Raw genomic sequence first — 18258 nt, forward strand, 5'->3', positions numbered from 1 at the left:
TCACTGCAGCCCTGCCACTAGCTTGGTTTTCACACTCTTCTTAAAGACCAAACCAAAAAATGGTTCCAAGAGAAGACTTAACTGCAGTCACCCAGTGAATCCTGTATGAAGGATGAAACCCACAGAGCAGACTGCCACACTATTTCTTCTGTGCTTGGCTTAATAAAGCCTCAGATGACACAGTGAGTACTGCCTGTTAGCCAGGATTGTATTTTAGACTAGTTGCATATTTGTGATTTTCTTATTTATAACAGGTTATGGTCTCATTCTACTTATTGTTCTATGTCATATTCCAAATCTACATTCTAATTTTCCTTGCAGAAGTTACACACTTTCTTTAAAAACTACAAATGTAATTAAAAAAAGTAAAACCAAAAACTTCTTAAAAAACCCTAAATTGCTGCAGTCAGACTTAAGGGTTGTGTTGATTTTTTTTCTAAATTCTTTGCTTTTATGGTGCAAATTAATTAAGACTTAACAAGTCAGATGCAATCTGACACCAAACAAATGAGAAGTTGTTTTATTGCTGGGAAAAGGGAGTGGAAAGTCATTGGCAAAATATTTTCAGGCTATCAACCATCATCAGCTGCATTTTGGCTCCAAGCTTTGAAAACAGCCTTTCAAATTACAGTTTTTATTTTAATCATATATGTGGGGCCATATTTTCCCTGTTCAACTGATCCATAAACTAACACAGGCTCTTTTCATTTAAAATAAACCCCGGTAATTTTGAATCTCCAACCTGTTACTCTTAACACTACCAGGTATTCTTGTTCTTTTCAAGTAATAACAAAATCTGCATCTTGTAATCTCAAATAACTAAGCCTGGCAGAAGACAAGAAACAAAACAAAAAGAAACAGCATTACTGGCCTAATTCTATGGCATTAGAAACATTGCTCATCACTTTCCTGTATTTGTCACCAAAGTGTCTTATCAGTGCATATTATTATGTGCTGAAATGCAACAAAACTTTTCACAAAAATAGTTTTAGGCATGTTCATACAAGAAGATGTACATATATTTCTTTTATATATACATATATATGAATGTGTATATATATAATATCAGCTTCAACCTGTACATAGATATTCTGAATTTCATACGTAAAATACATCCATTTCAAACAACATGGATGGCTTTCCAGGAGAAAGTGCTTGATTGGTTTTATCCTGTGTGAACATGCCTGTCCTCTGTGCATTTGCCCCAGTAGAGATCTTTATGATCAATTCTTTAAACATACATATCTCAGAGGTATTAAACAAGAAAAAAAAAAAACCAAAGAAAAAGAAACTAGGAAAAAGTAATATTGCCCTGATGATGCAAAAAGAACAATGCATAACTGAAGCAGCTTGGATTTTAAAAGTTATCTTGCATTCTGCAGCAAACAATTTTTAAATAATTGTTGAAAATCTAGTTCCTCCATTTGTGTTATTGCTCCCCACTTGTACATTTTCTCATTACACATCAACAGTACAGAGAGGTTCACTACCAGGTTGAGCCGATTCCACTATTGTCATCTTGGGTTTCTTTCGGGTTTCCTCCTAAAAAATACAAAACGACCCCCACCACAGTCACAAAGAGAAGAGAATCCTAAAACAGTTAAAATTCTGAACAATTTTAGCCAAACTTGTGTGAATTGTTGCAAGAGGCTATCTAGGGCTAATGTTAAAAATAAATGTACTGATGTAGGTACAATCAAGTTATAAGCCAGTTTAGAAGAGAGGATGAAAGTCTCCCCAGAAGTAGACCCTAATCAAATTCTGAAGAGCTCTCTCTACTTTAAATACTGTGTAAAATAAGCAAAAAAAAAAAAAAAAATCTGATCATTGGTACAAGTGACCCATGACATTCATGCTGTTTGTAAATATGTAAGAATGTATACTCACTCTTTCCTGTGCCAGTTTTTTCATTTCTTCCTGTAACTTATTCAGGATGTGCAGATTTGGCTTGTTCTTTTTGGCATACTGCTGAAGTTCTATCACACTTCTATCAGAGGTTTCCTATTCAATAGAATCATAAGCAACAACTGATCAACTTGATGAAAAAAAAAATTAATGTACATGGAGCAAAGTTTATTCTGTAGTACTTCCGTAGTTAGTTGTACTTCCTTAAGTAGGAACATCTACTTCCACAAGTTAGTTAAATAGGTTCTTTAATTTTGACCTGGAAGATGCAAGATTAACACAATTATTACTGTCAATGAAATCCAGGCACCTTAAAGTTCTGTTGTAACTAAATTTACAAATCCAGAAAAATCCAAAAGCAAAACTCCAGTCACAGGGAAGGTTATACTCAAACAAAAGCATGCTCACCTGTTTAACCAGCTTGCTATTCTCTCTGCCATACATTCGCAAGAGAGAGCCCCAATTTTTCACATGTGGATGCAGTAGCTGAAGGATTTTCTGAGAAGCCAATTGCTTCCCCACTCTTTTATTTTTGCCTGTAAGAATAACCATGGAAGTGTGTCAATACCAGCACACTGTCTAATGAGACAGCCGCAAATATTCACTTGTTAGTCGTAACTGAGATACCAGAGCAGAGCAGGATAAGCACGTAACAAACTTGGTGGCTGAACGAGCACCCTCAGAACGGACAGCAAAGGAGAACAGGAAGAGAGAAAGAGAGATTCAGAGGTCACACCAATTATTGTACTTACACCAGCCTCGCACTGTGTGCTTGCCACAAGTCATGACATATTCACTCTTCTGATTTTTCCCAGGAATCACTTCAAACTTTATGGATGTATCACCCATTCCATGGTTTCTTAAGCACAAACACAATCAAGATCACATATTAAGCAAAATGACAAACAAGTGAAGCGGTTGCAGTTTATCATCTTGGATAGTCATTGCAATGACACTAGATATATTAATAACAAATGTCAATACATTAATTAACAAAGAGATCTTTTTTGATCAGTAACTTGAGTCAAACAAAAAAGCAACCCTGTACGAAAGAAAACAAAATACATTTGTCCAGTAACTACATCCTGATCTCCAAAGAGGCATGAACAGCAAATATGAATTAGAGAGGACTCGGCATTAACCAGGTCAGTCCCCACCACGTCTCTCCCAGGCTCAGGGAGCACAGAAGCTCAGGCAGGGTCACTGACAAACACCAGCAACAAGCAAACAGCAACACCTCACACCACACAGGGGTCCTCATGCTGCAGCCTTACCTTTTAAGGCACTCATGGAGAATCTGATATGGAGACAAGAGTCCAGCTTTACTGGTGAGTTCATATACCCGTGAGTCCTCAATACTGATATGGTTAAAATACTGCAAAGGAATTGAAAAGGGTTATTGTGCTTTGTGCAAAGAAAACCCTAATGATGTCCTTAACCCTAACTTCTCTTTTGCTATACTCAAAAAATTCTGTTGCTCTGTGCTTAATACTTTAAAAAGTGTTTTAAAATCCATAATGGATGAAAAGCAACATTATTAAAACTGTCACACCTAATCATAACATTTGCAGACAAATTTTAACTCCAATCTTACATTATTCAATATGTACATAAAAACTACAATCTTATAAATTCTTTATCATAATTTCTCCCTTCAGGACAAGGTTATTTTATTTAACTAAATATGAAACTTTATCAAAATGCTGTGGTTTAATAAAAGAAAACCGAACAGCTATTGGCGCATTTGGTATTTTATTTTAAAAGAATGGAAAAAATTGTCTGCATTTCCTTAATGACCATTTCAGTAGTGCATGGCATACAATACAGTTCTATGTTAAAGCAAGGGTACAAACAACTCATTCTGTATATAACTTCATTTTAGAAAACATTCCTTTCAGGCTGATCACTGATTTTTCCTTTACTCCTTACTGATGGTATCACTGATCAATGAGCCATTTAATTCTCCCAGTACCTGAGCATATAGCACAACTCTCCTCTTAAAGAAATTTTTCCTTTGATTTACTTAAATGTCACTGCCTAAACTATGAGATTTCACTATGTGGTAATAAAAACATCTCAGAAGCCTGAGCACTTTTACTTCTTACTTGGTGTCCTAAGATTGATACACAAAACCAAACAGCATCTAGCTCTGAACCTTTACTGGTATCAGCCAGAGGACTCTGGAAGGTAGGGCAGTACAGGCAGTCTGGTACCTTGCAACATCTCAGGTCTTCAGTAAGTGACCTGATGTGTCAATGAAGACACCAGTTCTCTGAATCAGAGCAAATTTACTGATCTATTCCGATAGAAAAAAAAAAGTATTTTCTTAGCCATAAGTCTTGCTCTAAATGAAGGATTTTATATTTCCATTTGACTGAGAAAACAGTCTTATTAATTTTAACTTTCTGATATTAAATGTGCAGTGTTTTAAAAACCAAACTCAAATGACACCAGCCAGGAAGCATGAGCTCAGTACCTCAAGTTCTTGACTGTCTTTGGGCTTCTCCTCAGAGGTCTGTTTAACAAAGTCAGGAATAAGGATTTCCAGTGTAGCTCGAGCTGCAGAGAGTGATTAAACATCTTGATTAGGTTTATTTTGAACAAAAATATCTCCTCTAGAAATTGACAGGTATTTTTTTCTGGTAAGAAATGTATTCACTTACACTTTCCAAGGGAAAAAAAGTTCTACTTGTTCAACCTGATAATTGAAGTCTCGTAATTAATTAAAATAAGAAGAAACTACTTTTTATAAGTGCCTACAAAAGGAAAAATATTCCAGTCTCATTTTAGAAGTGATATAGAGCCTTTAAGACCTAAAAATAAAGAGTTATCATCCCCTAGTTCTTACAGCAAAACCCTTGTACTGTATCACCATGGCCCTCAGAACCCCAGAATGGTACAAGAAGCAAATAGATCAACAATTCAGCAGTTGGCACTGAGAAAGAAAAAAATATTACCAGCTTTATTCTTGGCAAGTTTTTTGCTGCTGGCAGTTCCTGCCCCGTAAGTTACTCCATCAATAATCACTGAGGCTCCAAAAGGTTCACTTGGGTTCTCTGGAAATGGAGGAGGAAAGAAAAGAAAGCTTTTTGGAACTCTCAATGTATATGAAATATCACCACTATCAAGATTTGTTTTCTTAATTTCAACTTGAAGAGGAATGAAAATGGTTTATTCTTCACAAAGACTGAAAAACTGTTTTATTAACAGTTTTCCATTAACAGACTTACCACCATATACATCATTCTTCCAAATAAAGAACTTACAGATTTTAAGAGATCACTGGTAATCTGCCAGAACTCAAATATTAATTCCAAAGTTTTTGCATCGTGGTGCGTATACAAGAGCTACACATTTTGATATTGGAAATTCAGTTGTATTATGTAATGCATACCCAGGAATAATGTAATTCTGAATGATTATAAGATACCCTCTAAAAAAACCCCCAAACAGCAAAAGCAAGAATGAATGGAACATATATTATACCACTTAAGGAAAGAAAACCCCAATATTAACTTGATTCCAGTTATATCTTCCATATATGCAATACTTTTGGATTCTTGATTAAGCATCAAAATCAGGATACAGTTGTTGAAGAAAACAGACTTACCACATTCAAAGAAATTGTAAACAGGGCGAACCTTTAGGACTCGTTGCATATATTCATGCAAGATGCAAACTTCAGACTTCCCATTGGGATTAATGACAAACTCTGCAAAAATGACAGAAAGAAGGGAAGAAGCTAATTAGTTCCAGTCTTTGAAAGATCATTTCTGTTACAAATAAATCAATACTAGGCAACACTTAGCATTAAAAAGAGCTGAAGGTAGTCATCACTTACCAGGACTGTAACCTTAAATAAAAATATTCTTGTTTAGAAATTGGTCTTTATAATAGGAAGTATATTTTGACAGTATTTTTTCTTTACCATGTAATATATGATGGGTCAAAGAACACAGAATACTGGATCAGGAATAAAGTGGCCTTATTAGAGGATTTTTTTTATTTTCAGTCAAGCTTAGAACTGCAATTAGTCTTCAATAAAGACTATTTGAACTCCAGGTAGATCAGCTAACCTTTCTTTATGGGTGCATCCTGCACAGACAGGGTGATGAGTTTCTGGTTGGCCGGCAGGATGGGCCGCTCAGACTCCGCCTGCTTCCGCTTCATCTCCCGGTTGAATTGGCGTCGCTCGGCCCAGGTCCGGAATTTCTTTACAGTCACTTGTTCGAAGTCAAAACGCTTCTCAAGATAGCGCCTAAAATCTTCCAGATCTGAGAAACACAATCAAGTTACTCTCTCTACCACTGAACAAGCATTAGGTTCTCCATTTCCACTGTTTTAAACGTGCTATAATTATTTTCTTAGACTAGGAGCAAAAGGTTAAGATGCTGTTTTGGACTAACAGAAATAATTGTAAGTTTTCTCACTATAGGATCAAATGCAAAATGTTTGTGCAAACCAGAAAACAAAATTAAAAACCCACCATTTTGTTCTGCCACTTGATAATTTTACTAATCCCTAACCAGCATTAATACCCAACACAATTTGCAACAAAAGACAGTAATTGTTCTGCTTCAACATCTAACCACCTTCCCTTTACCTGAAGCAAGGTACACAGTGAGTACAGTAATTATGCTTTCAGCCTCAGTTCCCTGAAGCCAAACCCAACTGTTGCTGCCTACTTATTATGCAGTGTACCATGAAACACTGTACAGTGATGCTCCATGAACTCCATGAGTATCTGCAGCCTCTATGCAGAATTTAACACATTAAATCCACATACAGAGTACTAAAAGATTGCCCCTTGTAGTACAGCTGCTTCTCCTTTATAGGATATTCTGCAGATATAATCAGCAAAAATAAAGAGTAGCATCCACAGATGTAAACAAACAAAAGCAAGCTGCTGATACTGCTTCCTTCCACAAGGGATTCCAAATGCAAGTCACGCTTACACTTGATCACTCAGTATCTTTTTCAGTAATACAGAACAGATCCTATTTAAAGAGAGAGATAGACAGGTGAACTTCATGTAAAAAAAATAAGTGCTTACTGACTTTAATTTTGCTGCTACATATTGATGATTTGGGATTTTTTTTACATCTTTTGGCATGGTTTTTGGACTGGACATGACATATGTAACGAAAACAAGTTTTATGTCTGAGCACTACAAAGACAAATGTAGCCTATGATCCATACCAATATTCTGAGCAGCAGAAATTTACATGGATGGGACTCTCAGGTATGCAGATGTGGTAATTAACACATGAGCTTCCTCTCACAAGTTCATCTCTGCTGGGTGGTGATTTTGGCATGATGTCTCTCAACAACTTTTTGTGTAAAGGCTACCAGATTTGCATAAATAAAATAATGAAGCATATCACCCCTTTGTAGGAGTGCAATTGTATTTGCATGACTTAGTCTGCTAGACTTGTGCAAATACAAATATAGTTTAACTACATAATTTATCTTAAGAGATCATCCTGAAAATAGATACAACTCAGCCAATACAGAGGGTGAATAGAAAAGCCTATTTGCAGAAGTCACACAAACAACTGACAACAGCACTGACATAACTGATTCTTAAATGGAGATAAAGTCTACAGGACTAAACTACCAAAATGTTCACATTTTTCAGTAAAACTTTTCCATGTGGACTCTCAGAGCTTCGGGCAAGATTACAATTCAGTAGCCAAGTCTGGAATAAAACTTCCCAAATGCCATTACCCAGCTCAAGTCAAGAAAAGACTTCACTTCCCATACATACCTACAGATTCATCTTTACATACTTCAACTTTGGCCTTAACTTGTCCCAAAGCTCCTTGTGCTGCATCTCCCCCAGAGGGGTCTTTGTCATCTAAAGGCCCAGAATCAGCAGCAGTGGAATCTGGTTCTTCTGTTTGGCAGTCCAGTTCTGAGGATTTATCTAGGTGCTTTACAGGTGATACTTCCCCATTAGGGGTTATGTCATTGTTTTGTTCCCTTTCCTCATTTTCCTTCATTTTTTTGTAATGAAAGCAGGGAATGCTACTAAGGGGAGGATCATGTTTCTGCAAATATAAAATAATACAGAAGGTTTCAGTATCTCAAGGTCACCAAAAGCAAAACTCCAACCCAAAAGATGCAACCAAGATGGAAGCTACTTTTATTCAGTCTAGGCTCAAGCTCCTCTTCGGTCAACAAAGCCATTCTACTCAAGAGCTGAGCAGGGCCCCTCCTGTGGGATCTTCACACTGTGTAACACTGATACAAACCCACTGGTTTAGATCCAGACTACAGTCTGTTCAGCTATATGCAAACACTACATGCTTTCATAAAATCCACTGAGCTTTCCTGGGGCATAAGCCCATGGCATTAAATCCAATTTCTGCAGATTCCTTGGGTTCATGAATGTCATATCCTTACTTCTGCAAATGTGGACCACAAGCCACAGCCCAGATTAGTTTATATTTACAAAGAAATGATCCCTATATATATTTCATGGTGCAATAAACCCTTGATATTGCAGCCATACTAGAAAAGTGAAGGCACCAAACAAGATCATCTCATTCACTTTAACTACTTTAACTGCCCAAACAGAAAAACAAAGCACCTAAGAAAATCATATCAGATTTTCAGGAACAAGAGAGTTTACTTTTCAAGGATCTTAATTCTAATACTGGAAACAAGCCTGCCAAAGTAGAAAAATATCCAACTGCTTGCATGAACATACCTAATTTTTTTAATTTTAGTAAGTATTTAAGTAATTGACAGCTCTCACCCTTATGCTTCCTGTTCCCAAAAAATAAGGTCTAGACCAGGTAACAACTCTAGATTCTCTGTGCAGATATACAGGAATGCCCGAGTTATGGAATGTCATGATCCATCCATCTGGCAAAGGTTCTGTAGGAGGGCGGCCACGACCTTTAAAGCAAATAATGGCTTTAAACTTGGATAGACTGCTCAGAAGAATAGAAATAAAAGCCAGGTTTTTATTATTGTTTTTTTCTGTCCCAAAGAATAAAATGGCACTGAAACAAGATTAAAAATGTTTTGTAGAGAGATGTTGTTTTAATAACAAGGTATATGCTTCTAACCCAGACTAAATCCTGCAAAATCACAGATTCCATGACGTTCTCAACTAAAGGCAATAGTAGCAGTAGTTTTTATATAGACAGATTTGTTTGTTTCATCATTGAATTCTCTTTTCTTTGGTCTTTTTCTACTTATCACAAGCACCAGTATCTACTGGAAAAGTCATACTCGCTTCAGAAACAACTTCATTTTCCATTAAAAATTTTTCACTTGGCACTCAGGAATAAATTTGCATCGAGAAACCACCAGATTCACAGACCCAAACAGCCAGAAAATAGCTTATCTCTAAGCCAAGGACTCATGTCTCTCTAAATTACAAATCAGAGACCATTCATCTTTGCCAGGAAGCTTTCAGCAATCTCTGTTACTATACAATTTTGGAGCAAAAAGTTATTTGTTTTTTTATTTTAGAATATAGTGAAGCTGTAAAATACTCCACAAGTACGTGTTTAAATTTTAATTCTAATTCAGAGGATTTTCAGTTACATTCTTCTGGATAGGTTTGTGTTCTCAGCTCTTTATTAGTAGTTTCTAACATTAATACAATGAAATTGGAGAAACGTAAGCCACTGACTTTTCTAGTTGTTATTTTTTATCTAGATTGCATGCATGGAGACCTCACATGCAGCAATTTCAACAGCAGAAGTTATGTAACTGAAGCAGGAAAAAGGCCAGAAGGACCAGAGACAAAAACCCCAGATCACCCTTGTTCACCTCCCCACCACTGAGGTAACACTCTTCATTATTTTTCACAATCACAAAAATGCACTAAAATATATTCTTATTACATACAATAGATCAAAAGCAAAAATCAACTTCTAAGAATGTGAAAAATCATATTCCACAGTAAGAAGCCTCCCAACAATAAAATTCTCCAACACATTAACAATTTCACACAAATTGCTATCCCACACTCTGCTTGTTGATATACTTTCGTCCTACAGACACAAGCCACACACAGGATCTACAGTTATTAAATGCACATTAACTTACTCTTCAGTACAGTTTTAATTTTGGTCATCATTGGCTGCACACTTGTCTCTCCATCAGACTGGTGATCACTTTCACCACCGTATTTCTCATTATCTAGTCTCCTTGTTTTGGGTGCTCGAAGACCCTCTTCCAGCAGAGCATCCACATCATTATCAAAGTCATCCTGAAAGAGACTTCATCAGACACTATCCTTCTGGGTCTACCAACCTCCCTTTTCCCTTGCAAAGAGAAAGCAGACATTTTTGATATGCACTTCCATACAGAGAGAAGCTAGAAATTTCCAATGATTCCAGTAAAAAGACTGAAAAATAAGAAAATAAGTTTGTGAGAACTAGAATCTACATGATAAAGTGAACTGTAATTGTGTGAGAAGACTTTTAAATACTGTTTTTACAGAAAACTATACAAGCTGCCACACAACTCAGAAGTTTGACTAAAATAGTTTACAGAAGTTCTCAGCCAAAGCTCTCTCTGAAAATTCTGCCGTTTTGACTCACGTACTGCACACTTTGAGAAGAGATTGTTTCTTTGTATATTTTTTTCTAGCCACTTGGAAACCTCTTACCCAGCAAAGACCTGTGGATTTACTTACCTCATATGAGAAATTCAAGGTTTCTTCATCCACTTTATCTCTTTGAACGATTGCTTTAGATGTGAACCCTCCTCCTTCTTCATCTATTTCCATCAAATTGTCGGTAAAGTCTTCTAGCTCATCCAGAACTGCAAATTCCACTCTCTTTTCCTGATCAATATCATTTTCATCATCCTTCTTGTCATCACTTTCACCCCCTAGCCCTACAGCTTTACCATTACTACCACCGAAAGGACAAACATGCAAATCCCCATTGACATTATTAATACCAAACTCTGTATCTGCCTTATAATCCTGCTCAACTCCAGTGTACAGAACTTTCCTATCTTTGCTTTTGCAGCTTTCTGTAAAGCTAACACTAATCTTCACATCCTTCAGTAACTTAAGATCTGGGGTGAACTTTCGAACTGACGGTGCGTGACGAGCAGTTCTCGGGCTTTGGTCACTACTCTTGGGGTCTATGATAAGACGACTTTTGTAGCAGGCAGATCCCTTTGTGAGCAGCTGTGTTCTGCAGAGACTGTGCGTGTCCCCAGCAGGGGTATCTGACTGTCCATCACCACCAGAGCCAACGTCCATTACCTCTGCGTCACTGGACGTTTGCAGGGGAGGTGGTGGAGGCTGTTCGTTGGGCGGCAGAGGTGGGGGACAAGTGTGATTCTCCACATTCATTTCTCTTGCAGGTTCTTTAGGGAGGGGTGGTACATTTTCATAGTTCTCCATTTTTAAAACTACTGTTTTAAAAAAAACAATGCTTTAATAAATGTTTATCTCTATATTCCTAACATGCATAAGTCCATCAGGATTGGTTTATCATGTTCTATTCAATATGCAACACTGATGATTCAGTTAAGCTGACTACATTGTTCTTTTCATTAATGTAGACAGCTTTCAGAATCACTGTCTCAATTATTGGAAATCACAATGCATTCAGCTTAAATAGCTGAAGACTAAGAGTGCATCTTCACTGGACAAGCTGGTCTCCTTTTCTTCTTTCAACCTACAAGAGGAAACAAACAAAAAAAGAATTTTGTCACAGGAAAAAAATGGAAATAGTATCCCAGGCAGAAAGAAAACATGTCACTCCTTCCAGCATAAATTTCAAGTAGAAGAGTGACACAGTGAGAAAAGCAGGGTACCCAGATACCATCTTGAATGAGGCTGAAACTAGAGTGGTTTAACTGCTTGAGCTGTACACCAGCACAAGAATTTGCTAAAACAGTTGCCTTTATAATTAGCTGACTATCTCTGCTTGGTTAGCAGGCAGGGCATTAACCATGACAGACTAAAAACTGTGCATTTTGGGGAATTTTTCCCATAATTTGAAACAACCTGGTATTCAAGCCATACTTACCCACACAGCAGAAAGGCTAATTAGTTTACAGTTTAAGACAATCTGCAAAACCAACAAGATTTTAAAGACTATGGTCATGGCTTTTCAAAGTTTAAGTTATCAGCTGTTTTTGAAATCTCACAATTTACTAAAATCTCACAGAAAATTACTCTCTAGATAACCAGATATTAGACATTTGATCTTGTATTTTGCACTATTATGGAACTATTTACTCTTTATGTCCAAAGAATTCAGGTCCAGATACATAGCATTAAAGCTCAAATTAATTTTGGAAGGTATTTAGAAGCCACTGTTTTAGGGAATTTAACTCGGAAAAAGTATTCCATTCCTCTAGGAAATTTTACAGGGGATAGGGTGTGTTTGTTTAGGGTTTATTTTTCACATTAGGTGGTTCTTTCTACCATGTCTATGATGGCATCTTCAATTATACTTTTGTCATCTGTGCTGGACCATAAGCACCTAGGGAAAGGAAGGATCATTTCTTACCTGCTTATTTTGGTTTCTCCAAGTCCCTCCATGCCAGACTGAACTAGGCTTAAATCATCCTACAAGCTAGAAACAAAGCACTGTCACTCTGCCCCAGCCAGTCAGCTGGCTGAGTCTGCTCTGTTCAAAGCATTCCCAGCTGGCAGAGAATGTCTACCCAAGTATTCTGGAAAGACAAGCTCCAAGATCTTTCCTGTTGCTGTGTAACACTGCAGGCAACAGGGCAGAAGATCTGCATTGTCATGAGGGACTTAGAGAAACCAAGTGTAATTCTCTCATGCACCTCTACATCAGCCCTGGCAGAACAAACCAACAGCAACATCCAAACACCAGCTGGGGCAAGGCACGAAGCGGGGAATCAGAAGGTATAACAGGATCAATTAAAATTCAGCAACATACAGAAGTTACCTACCTGGAAGCTGGAAGAAAGCGTAATACATAACAGCGCAATCTCTAATTTGGCAACAAAGCAAATTTTGCTGGGGCAGCAGAGGAGTTCTCATATTTTGTGGTGGTTTTTTGATGTGTGTGGGGTTTTTTGATCATACTCAAAACTGTGACACATCCAACATGCCGAGTTTGACATGCATTATAAAATTACTAAGGAAAAAGACCGATAAGAACTCTTAAAATAATCCCATCTTCTCTGATACCAACACATTTTCAGATTGAAAAATGGTTCATTCGCCAACAAGACAAGCAATTCTCTATCTTTAAATCCATTCCATCCTACAAGATGACCATACAACAACCTTAGCAATGAACAATTCCTTCATCTTTCAACAGGTTCTGAAACATACAATGTTGTAGAGAACACCCCTAGAAATATATTTGTCTAATAATTAACTTCCTCATCTCCAGATTAAAAAAGCAAAAAAAAGTGAATGACAAATTATTAAATTCTTCGCAGTAAATCATTAAAGTCTTAATTCTGAACAAAAGAATCAAAAGTCACAGCATGAGTTCAGCAACTCCTGGAAACGAAACACTCAAGTCATCTCATTTTTCCACCTTAAAAAGCCTTCTAAAGACTCTTGAAAAGAGCAAGCAGAAGTAGTTCACACAGAAATGAAATACTGAAATCAGCATTCTAGAATTTGAACAAGCAAAGCCTTCCTTTGTGTTCGAAGAGCTACCTGGTCCAACTAGAAAGACTTATTTTTGACACGGCATAACACATGATCATGAATGCCGCTTCCAGATCCCTGATACATGTCCTGCTCCTATGCTCAAGTGTATTTTAACAACACCAATGTCAAAACGTAAGAACTTAACCTTTACCTGCCCATCTTTGGTGGCTCACTGAAACAACACCTCTGCTATTTGCAGGAAAGATGTCTTGTTATTCTATTCAAGCACTGGTAACAAATTCTTGTTGTCTTCCCTTTCTTGCTGCCTGTGAGACGATGCATAGCTGAACGATGAATAGCAAATCACTGCCAGGGATTGTCTGCTCCTCAGTACACACACTGTGCTCAGGAAAAGTAATAGACCAAGATGGGTTCAAATGAGCTTTTCCCATTTCTAGCCATGAACCTGCCACATCCCTAGGGTAAGATAACAGTCTGGTAGTGATGCCAAAAAGATTTTTGCTTTTTTATACATTTTTCATATATTTGTAGCTCTGTAGACTACTATTATATAGCTCCTTAACTAACTCTAGTACTTTTCTTACCCTTTCTCTTAGATTTTATAACAATAAGCTGACCTTCTAAACACATTCCTGAAATATTGTTTAGTCTTATTCTAAGTAGGGGACCTACAATAAGACATAATATGAAGTGGGACAGAGAACCGTTGGACCAACTCCAAGGGGCTGACCCAGGGGTGGGTTACTGGGGCAACTGAATCTCCTGCTGATGTACCTGTTAGATAGCCTAATTAATTAACCTTATAATTGTAGAAATCCAGTGCTGGGTGTGCCCATCGCCACTGGGACACCTGGAAGCGTCCAAAGGAAGGTCTGCTTGTTACTATTCCAACACTGTTGCAAGGGGTTTTTTCTCTTTTGATCATAGGTAACAGTAGCTCCACAGTTACAATGGGCTACAGTACCTACCTATAAGCTACAAAAAGCAAGGCAGAAGCAGAGGAACACAGGTCCAATTCCCATCTACTTCCCTGCCAGCTGACATTACAATATGCCCTTTATATCAGGGTCTGGGAAAAAAACCCAAACCAACAAAACCACTGAGCTATCAGGTACTTGGAAAGACAGAAGGGAAGAAAGGCAAAAGGATGAGTTAGATGAGCTTGTAGGTTACAAACAGCCTTAGACAAGGGAACAAATGGGCCTAAGATAAGGGAACATAACTGTCACACACAAACAGGCTCAGCGGACCAAGTTAAATCTGAACGTGAGTCAGTTTGCCTATTGCCATTCTTAATTATATTGTCCTGAAATAACAGTTTCATTCTCTAAGGCTCCACCAAGTTCCATCAACAGTTCCATCCATACAGATTTGTTCCAAGGAGACACAACACCATTGGCAGCTGCACCAAGCAGTAAAAAACACTGAAAACATGAGTGCACAGCTCATTTTCTGCAGATCACCAACACATGGAATTTCCACATTTTTAACTGCTTGTTCTTATTTTAGCTGATCATTTTTAAAAGTTTCATGTCACAAAGTAAACTCAACAATACAGATACGGGGGGGGGGGACGACATATAAATGTAATGTAGCAAACTGCACAAGTCCCAACAAAAGCAGAGTAATCTTAGCCTGGTTGTCTTACAGATGTCTTTTAAAGACAGAAGGGAAAAAAATAAAACTACTTTGTTTAATAAGTACTACTGCCCATTCCCACAATCAGACAGAAAAGGGATGGGAGAGAAACACACAGAGAAAGGGGTATCTTTTTTCAAGGCAGGAAACAACCAGAATCTTAAAATTTGTAACCAGCATCACCCAAACTCAAAGAAAATTCCCTTCAGTTACAGCAGGTCAGCAGTCTAGTAATGAGTTTAATAAACAACATATTTTCTTTAAAGATACTTGTAACTGCAGCAAGGAACAACATACCACAAATTCTCTCTTCAAAAAGTCACTTTTGAAAAGAAACTGTGTCAGAGACTGCTTACTTCACATTCAGTGGACCCCAAAAGGAAGAGTGGCTCAGAGCAAACTCCTTATTTGCTAACCAAATACAAAGTCCTCCTCCTCATCCTCCAGCACCAAATGGCAACTCTGGTGCTGATCCATTAACCCCTTTCGAAGTAATTCCCCACTCACAGTCATCTACCTTCTTTTTATTATACCTAGTGTGTCTTTTCAATACATACAGCTCTAGAAATAAGTTAATCCTATTTATAACCACTACTAAAAAAAACAGAAAAAAAAAAAAACAAAAACAAAAAACCACCCAAAACAAAACCTCAAGAGACTGAATTTATTTTCTTTAAACCAGAACAGGAAGCACCAAAACAAAATACTTTTTAAGAGAACTACTACATGTAAGAACTCATCTCTTCTCATTATCAGCTGTAGAGTAGAAACATTCTGAAGGAAACAACCACTTTGTGTAAGTCAGTCGTCAAGGAAGTTTAAGAAAATGCACCCAGGGCCCAACAATAACAGTATCAGTGGCAAATACAGACAAGGCTCAAGAACTTCTCTAGTTCATAAAGCTTCATCCCATTTCAGAATGAACAGACTAGATAATTTTGGAAAGGCACACTCAGAAATGGCAAAACAATGGTTGCTTTTAGAGGTTGACCAGTTTTCTGGCAGGGTTTAGATGGTTTGATTAATTATGTAAGACAAGAAGATGATTTACAAAAAAAGGTGAAAATCAGAGCCTAGAAAAGAGAAAATATATTTTTCTTTTCACATTATATATTAGCTTCTTACTTGTAAAGAAGAACAGCACACATAAGGAACCAAATTCCCTTCTCTTTCGCTAAAAAAGCAAAACAACCCTGATGATCAAAAGGAGCTGCCCAAAAACCCTAGCAACCCAACTCCTCATCCAGAATCAAAAATAGGAACCCCTAAGTTTAATTACCTAAACAGACAGAAAAATTTCTCAAATCACAAAAATAAAAGATCTGATTCCAAGACCTCTAACTCGCAACCTAACGGAATAAAGAAACTGAATGTGTTCACCCAATTCCAGGTTATGGTCGAGCAACGCCTGGATATTCAGGTCTCAGCGGGCAAACAAACTCTGCAGACAAACCCGAAGCCTAAGGAAAGGAGTTACAAAAGAACGAACTGCTTCCAACCAAAAAAAGCTGAAGAAAGCTGGGAGAATTAACCTTTCAGAGGCTGAACGAGATATTTTGCTATTAATAGAAAGAACACATGAAGAAGAATCCTGAGAGTTACAGAGACACCCCATTACCTTCAATGTACCAAAACTAAAAAGTCCCTGTGCGCCCGCACACACGTTGGTGCCTTCTCTTCCTAACTTTGCCCAGGAGCCGAGACACGCTCCTGTCTCCTGTACAAAGGGGGAACAGAACCCTCCCCGTGCCTCCGTTTGCCACAGACACACACGGACCTGAGGCACGGTGTAGGAACAGCCGGAGCCCATACTCCCCATCACCCCCGGCCGAGGAGGTGCCGAGGGTACAGACATGGCGTTTCCTTCCCTTCCACCATCCTGAACACAATCCCACGGCGAGGCGAGTAGGGAGGTGGCTGGGGGTGGGCGGGAAACGAAAAAAAAAAAAAAACCAACCCAAAACACAAAACCAAAACAACCAAAGAAAAGCCCTAAACAAAATAAAACACAACACCAGCTCTGAGCAGAGGCCGCTCAGGCCGGGCGCAGGGGAAGCGCCGCACAGCAATACCCTCCGGGCAGGGCAGCACCTTCCAGTTCCAGCGATGGGATGTCGGTGCTCGGGGAGAGGCTCCTCTGGGCTCCGAGCCCGGGGGCCGCACCGGGCAGGCGGCAGGAGCGCGGCGGGCCCGCTGGCGCCGCGGCCTGTCGGGCGGAGGGGTTGGTGCTCGCGCAGGCCCGCCCTGCCCGTCGCCCCGCGGGACCCGCACCCACCTGGGCCATACCCGGCGGCCCCGCCGCTCCTGTGCCGGGGCTGCGAGTGAGGGCGAGTCCGGCCGCCTCACGATCGCCGTCCCGCACTCCGCGCCGCCGCCATCTTTAAACGCCTGCGCTGGGCCCCTCCGCTCCCCGCGGGCGGGACCCCGCGCGCGCCGCGCCAATGGCGTCCGCAGCGTCCGCTGTCAGCGATTTGAAATCCCGGCTGCCATTGGTCCATTCCCGTGCCTGTTAGCCCGCTCCGCCAATAGAGGCGCGGGAGACACCCGCCCTCACAGGCCCGGGCCATGGCGGGGCGGGCGGATCCTTTGTGTGGCCCGGGCTGCACTCGGGACTTTTCCCCCCCGTACGGACCAGCTACAAAAAAAGCCACTTTCCCCTGCAAACGCTGTTTTGTATCTTTAAGCAACAAAACTACAGCATTACTGCTTCAAGGCTGATTTACCTAAAAAGGATAAATCAAAGTAGGGCCATTTCTCATGCTATATGTACTAAGCAGTTCACAGAACAAGTCCCAAATCTGACTGCAGTGTTTAGACACAATTCCTAAATAATTATTGAAAATATCTTACACTATTTATGTAAAACTACTTCTAAAGTGTTAATGAACATTTGCTGTCCTAATTTGCTCTGTTATTTTATAATTTGTGAGTGATATAGAGCTTTTATTGATACACTTACTTAGAGGGTTGCTTCTTTTGTCCTTCACTGTTATACTGGTTTGAAATCGACATCAGACACAAAATATTGTGATAATACATCCTGGTTTTGTCACCAACAGTATGTTGGTGGTTTTTTCATGTGTAACTTCAGGACATGAGAATCTTTTTCTAGTATTTCACTGATC

At 38.9% G+C, this 18258-nt stretch overlaps 1 protein-coding gene across 1 annotated transcript; it reads right to left on the minus strand.

The window, feature by feature from the left end:
• Positions 1–487: 487 nt before the first annotated feature.
• On the minus strand, positions 488–17546 carry DGCR8 (DGCR8 microprocessor complex subunit). The gene is made up of 14 exons (XM_082293490.1): positions 17409–17546; positions 10565–11564; positions 9973–10135; positions 8666–8808; positions 7673–7955; positions 5982–6179; positions 5516–5617; positions 4863–4961; positions 4382–4464; positions 3180–3280; positions 2658–2764; positions 2314–2441; positions 1888–2001; positions 488–1542 (listed from the first exon to the last, which is right to left on the minus strand). The coding sequence occupies exons 2-14, from the start codon at positions 11285–11287 to the stop codon at positions 1459–1461; spliced, it is 2328 nt and encodes a 775-aa protein (XP_082149616.1). The 5' UTR covers positions 11288–11564; positions 17409–17546; the 3' UTR covers positions 488–1458.
• Positions 17547–18258: the final 712 nt, after the last annotated feature.

This window comes from Coloeus monedula (assembly GCF_965178545.1).
Source record: "Coloeus monedula genome assembly, chromosome: 18".
Classification (NCBI taxonomy): domain Eukaryota; kingdom Metazoa; phylum Chordata; class Aves; order Passeriformes; family Corvidae; genus Coloeus; species Coloeus monedula.

Excerpts from the sequence above, each read along its gene's own strand:
- DGCR8 (XM_082293490.1), bottom strand. The coding sequence starts at position 11,287 with ATGGAGAACTATGAAAATGTACCACCCCTCCCTAAAGAACCTGCAAGA. Across the intron at positions 6,180-7,672 it reads ATGTAAAGATGAATCTGTAG|ATCTGGAAGATTTTAGGCGC; the intron begins GTATGTATGGGA and ends TGTGTTTCTCAG. Across the intron at positions 4,962-5,515 it reads TTACAATTTCTTTGAATGTG|AGAACCCAAGTGAACCTTTT; the intron begins GTAAGTCTGTTT and ends CTCCATTTCCAG.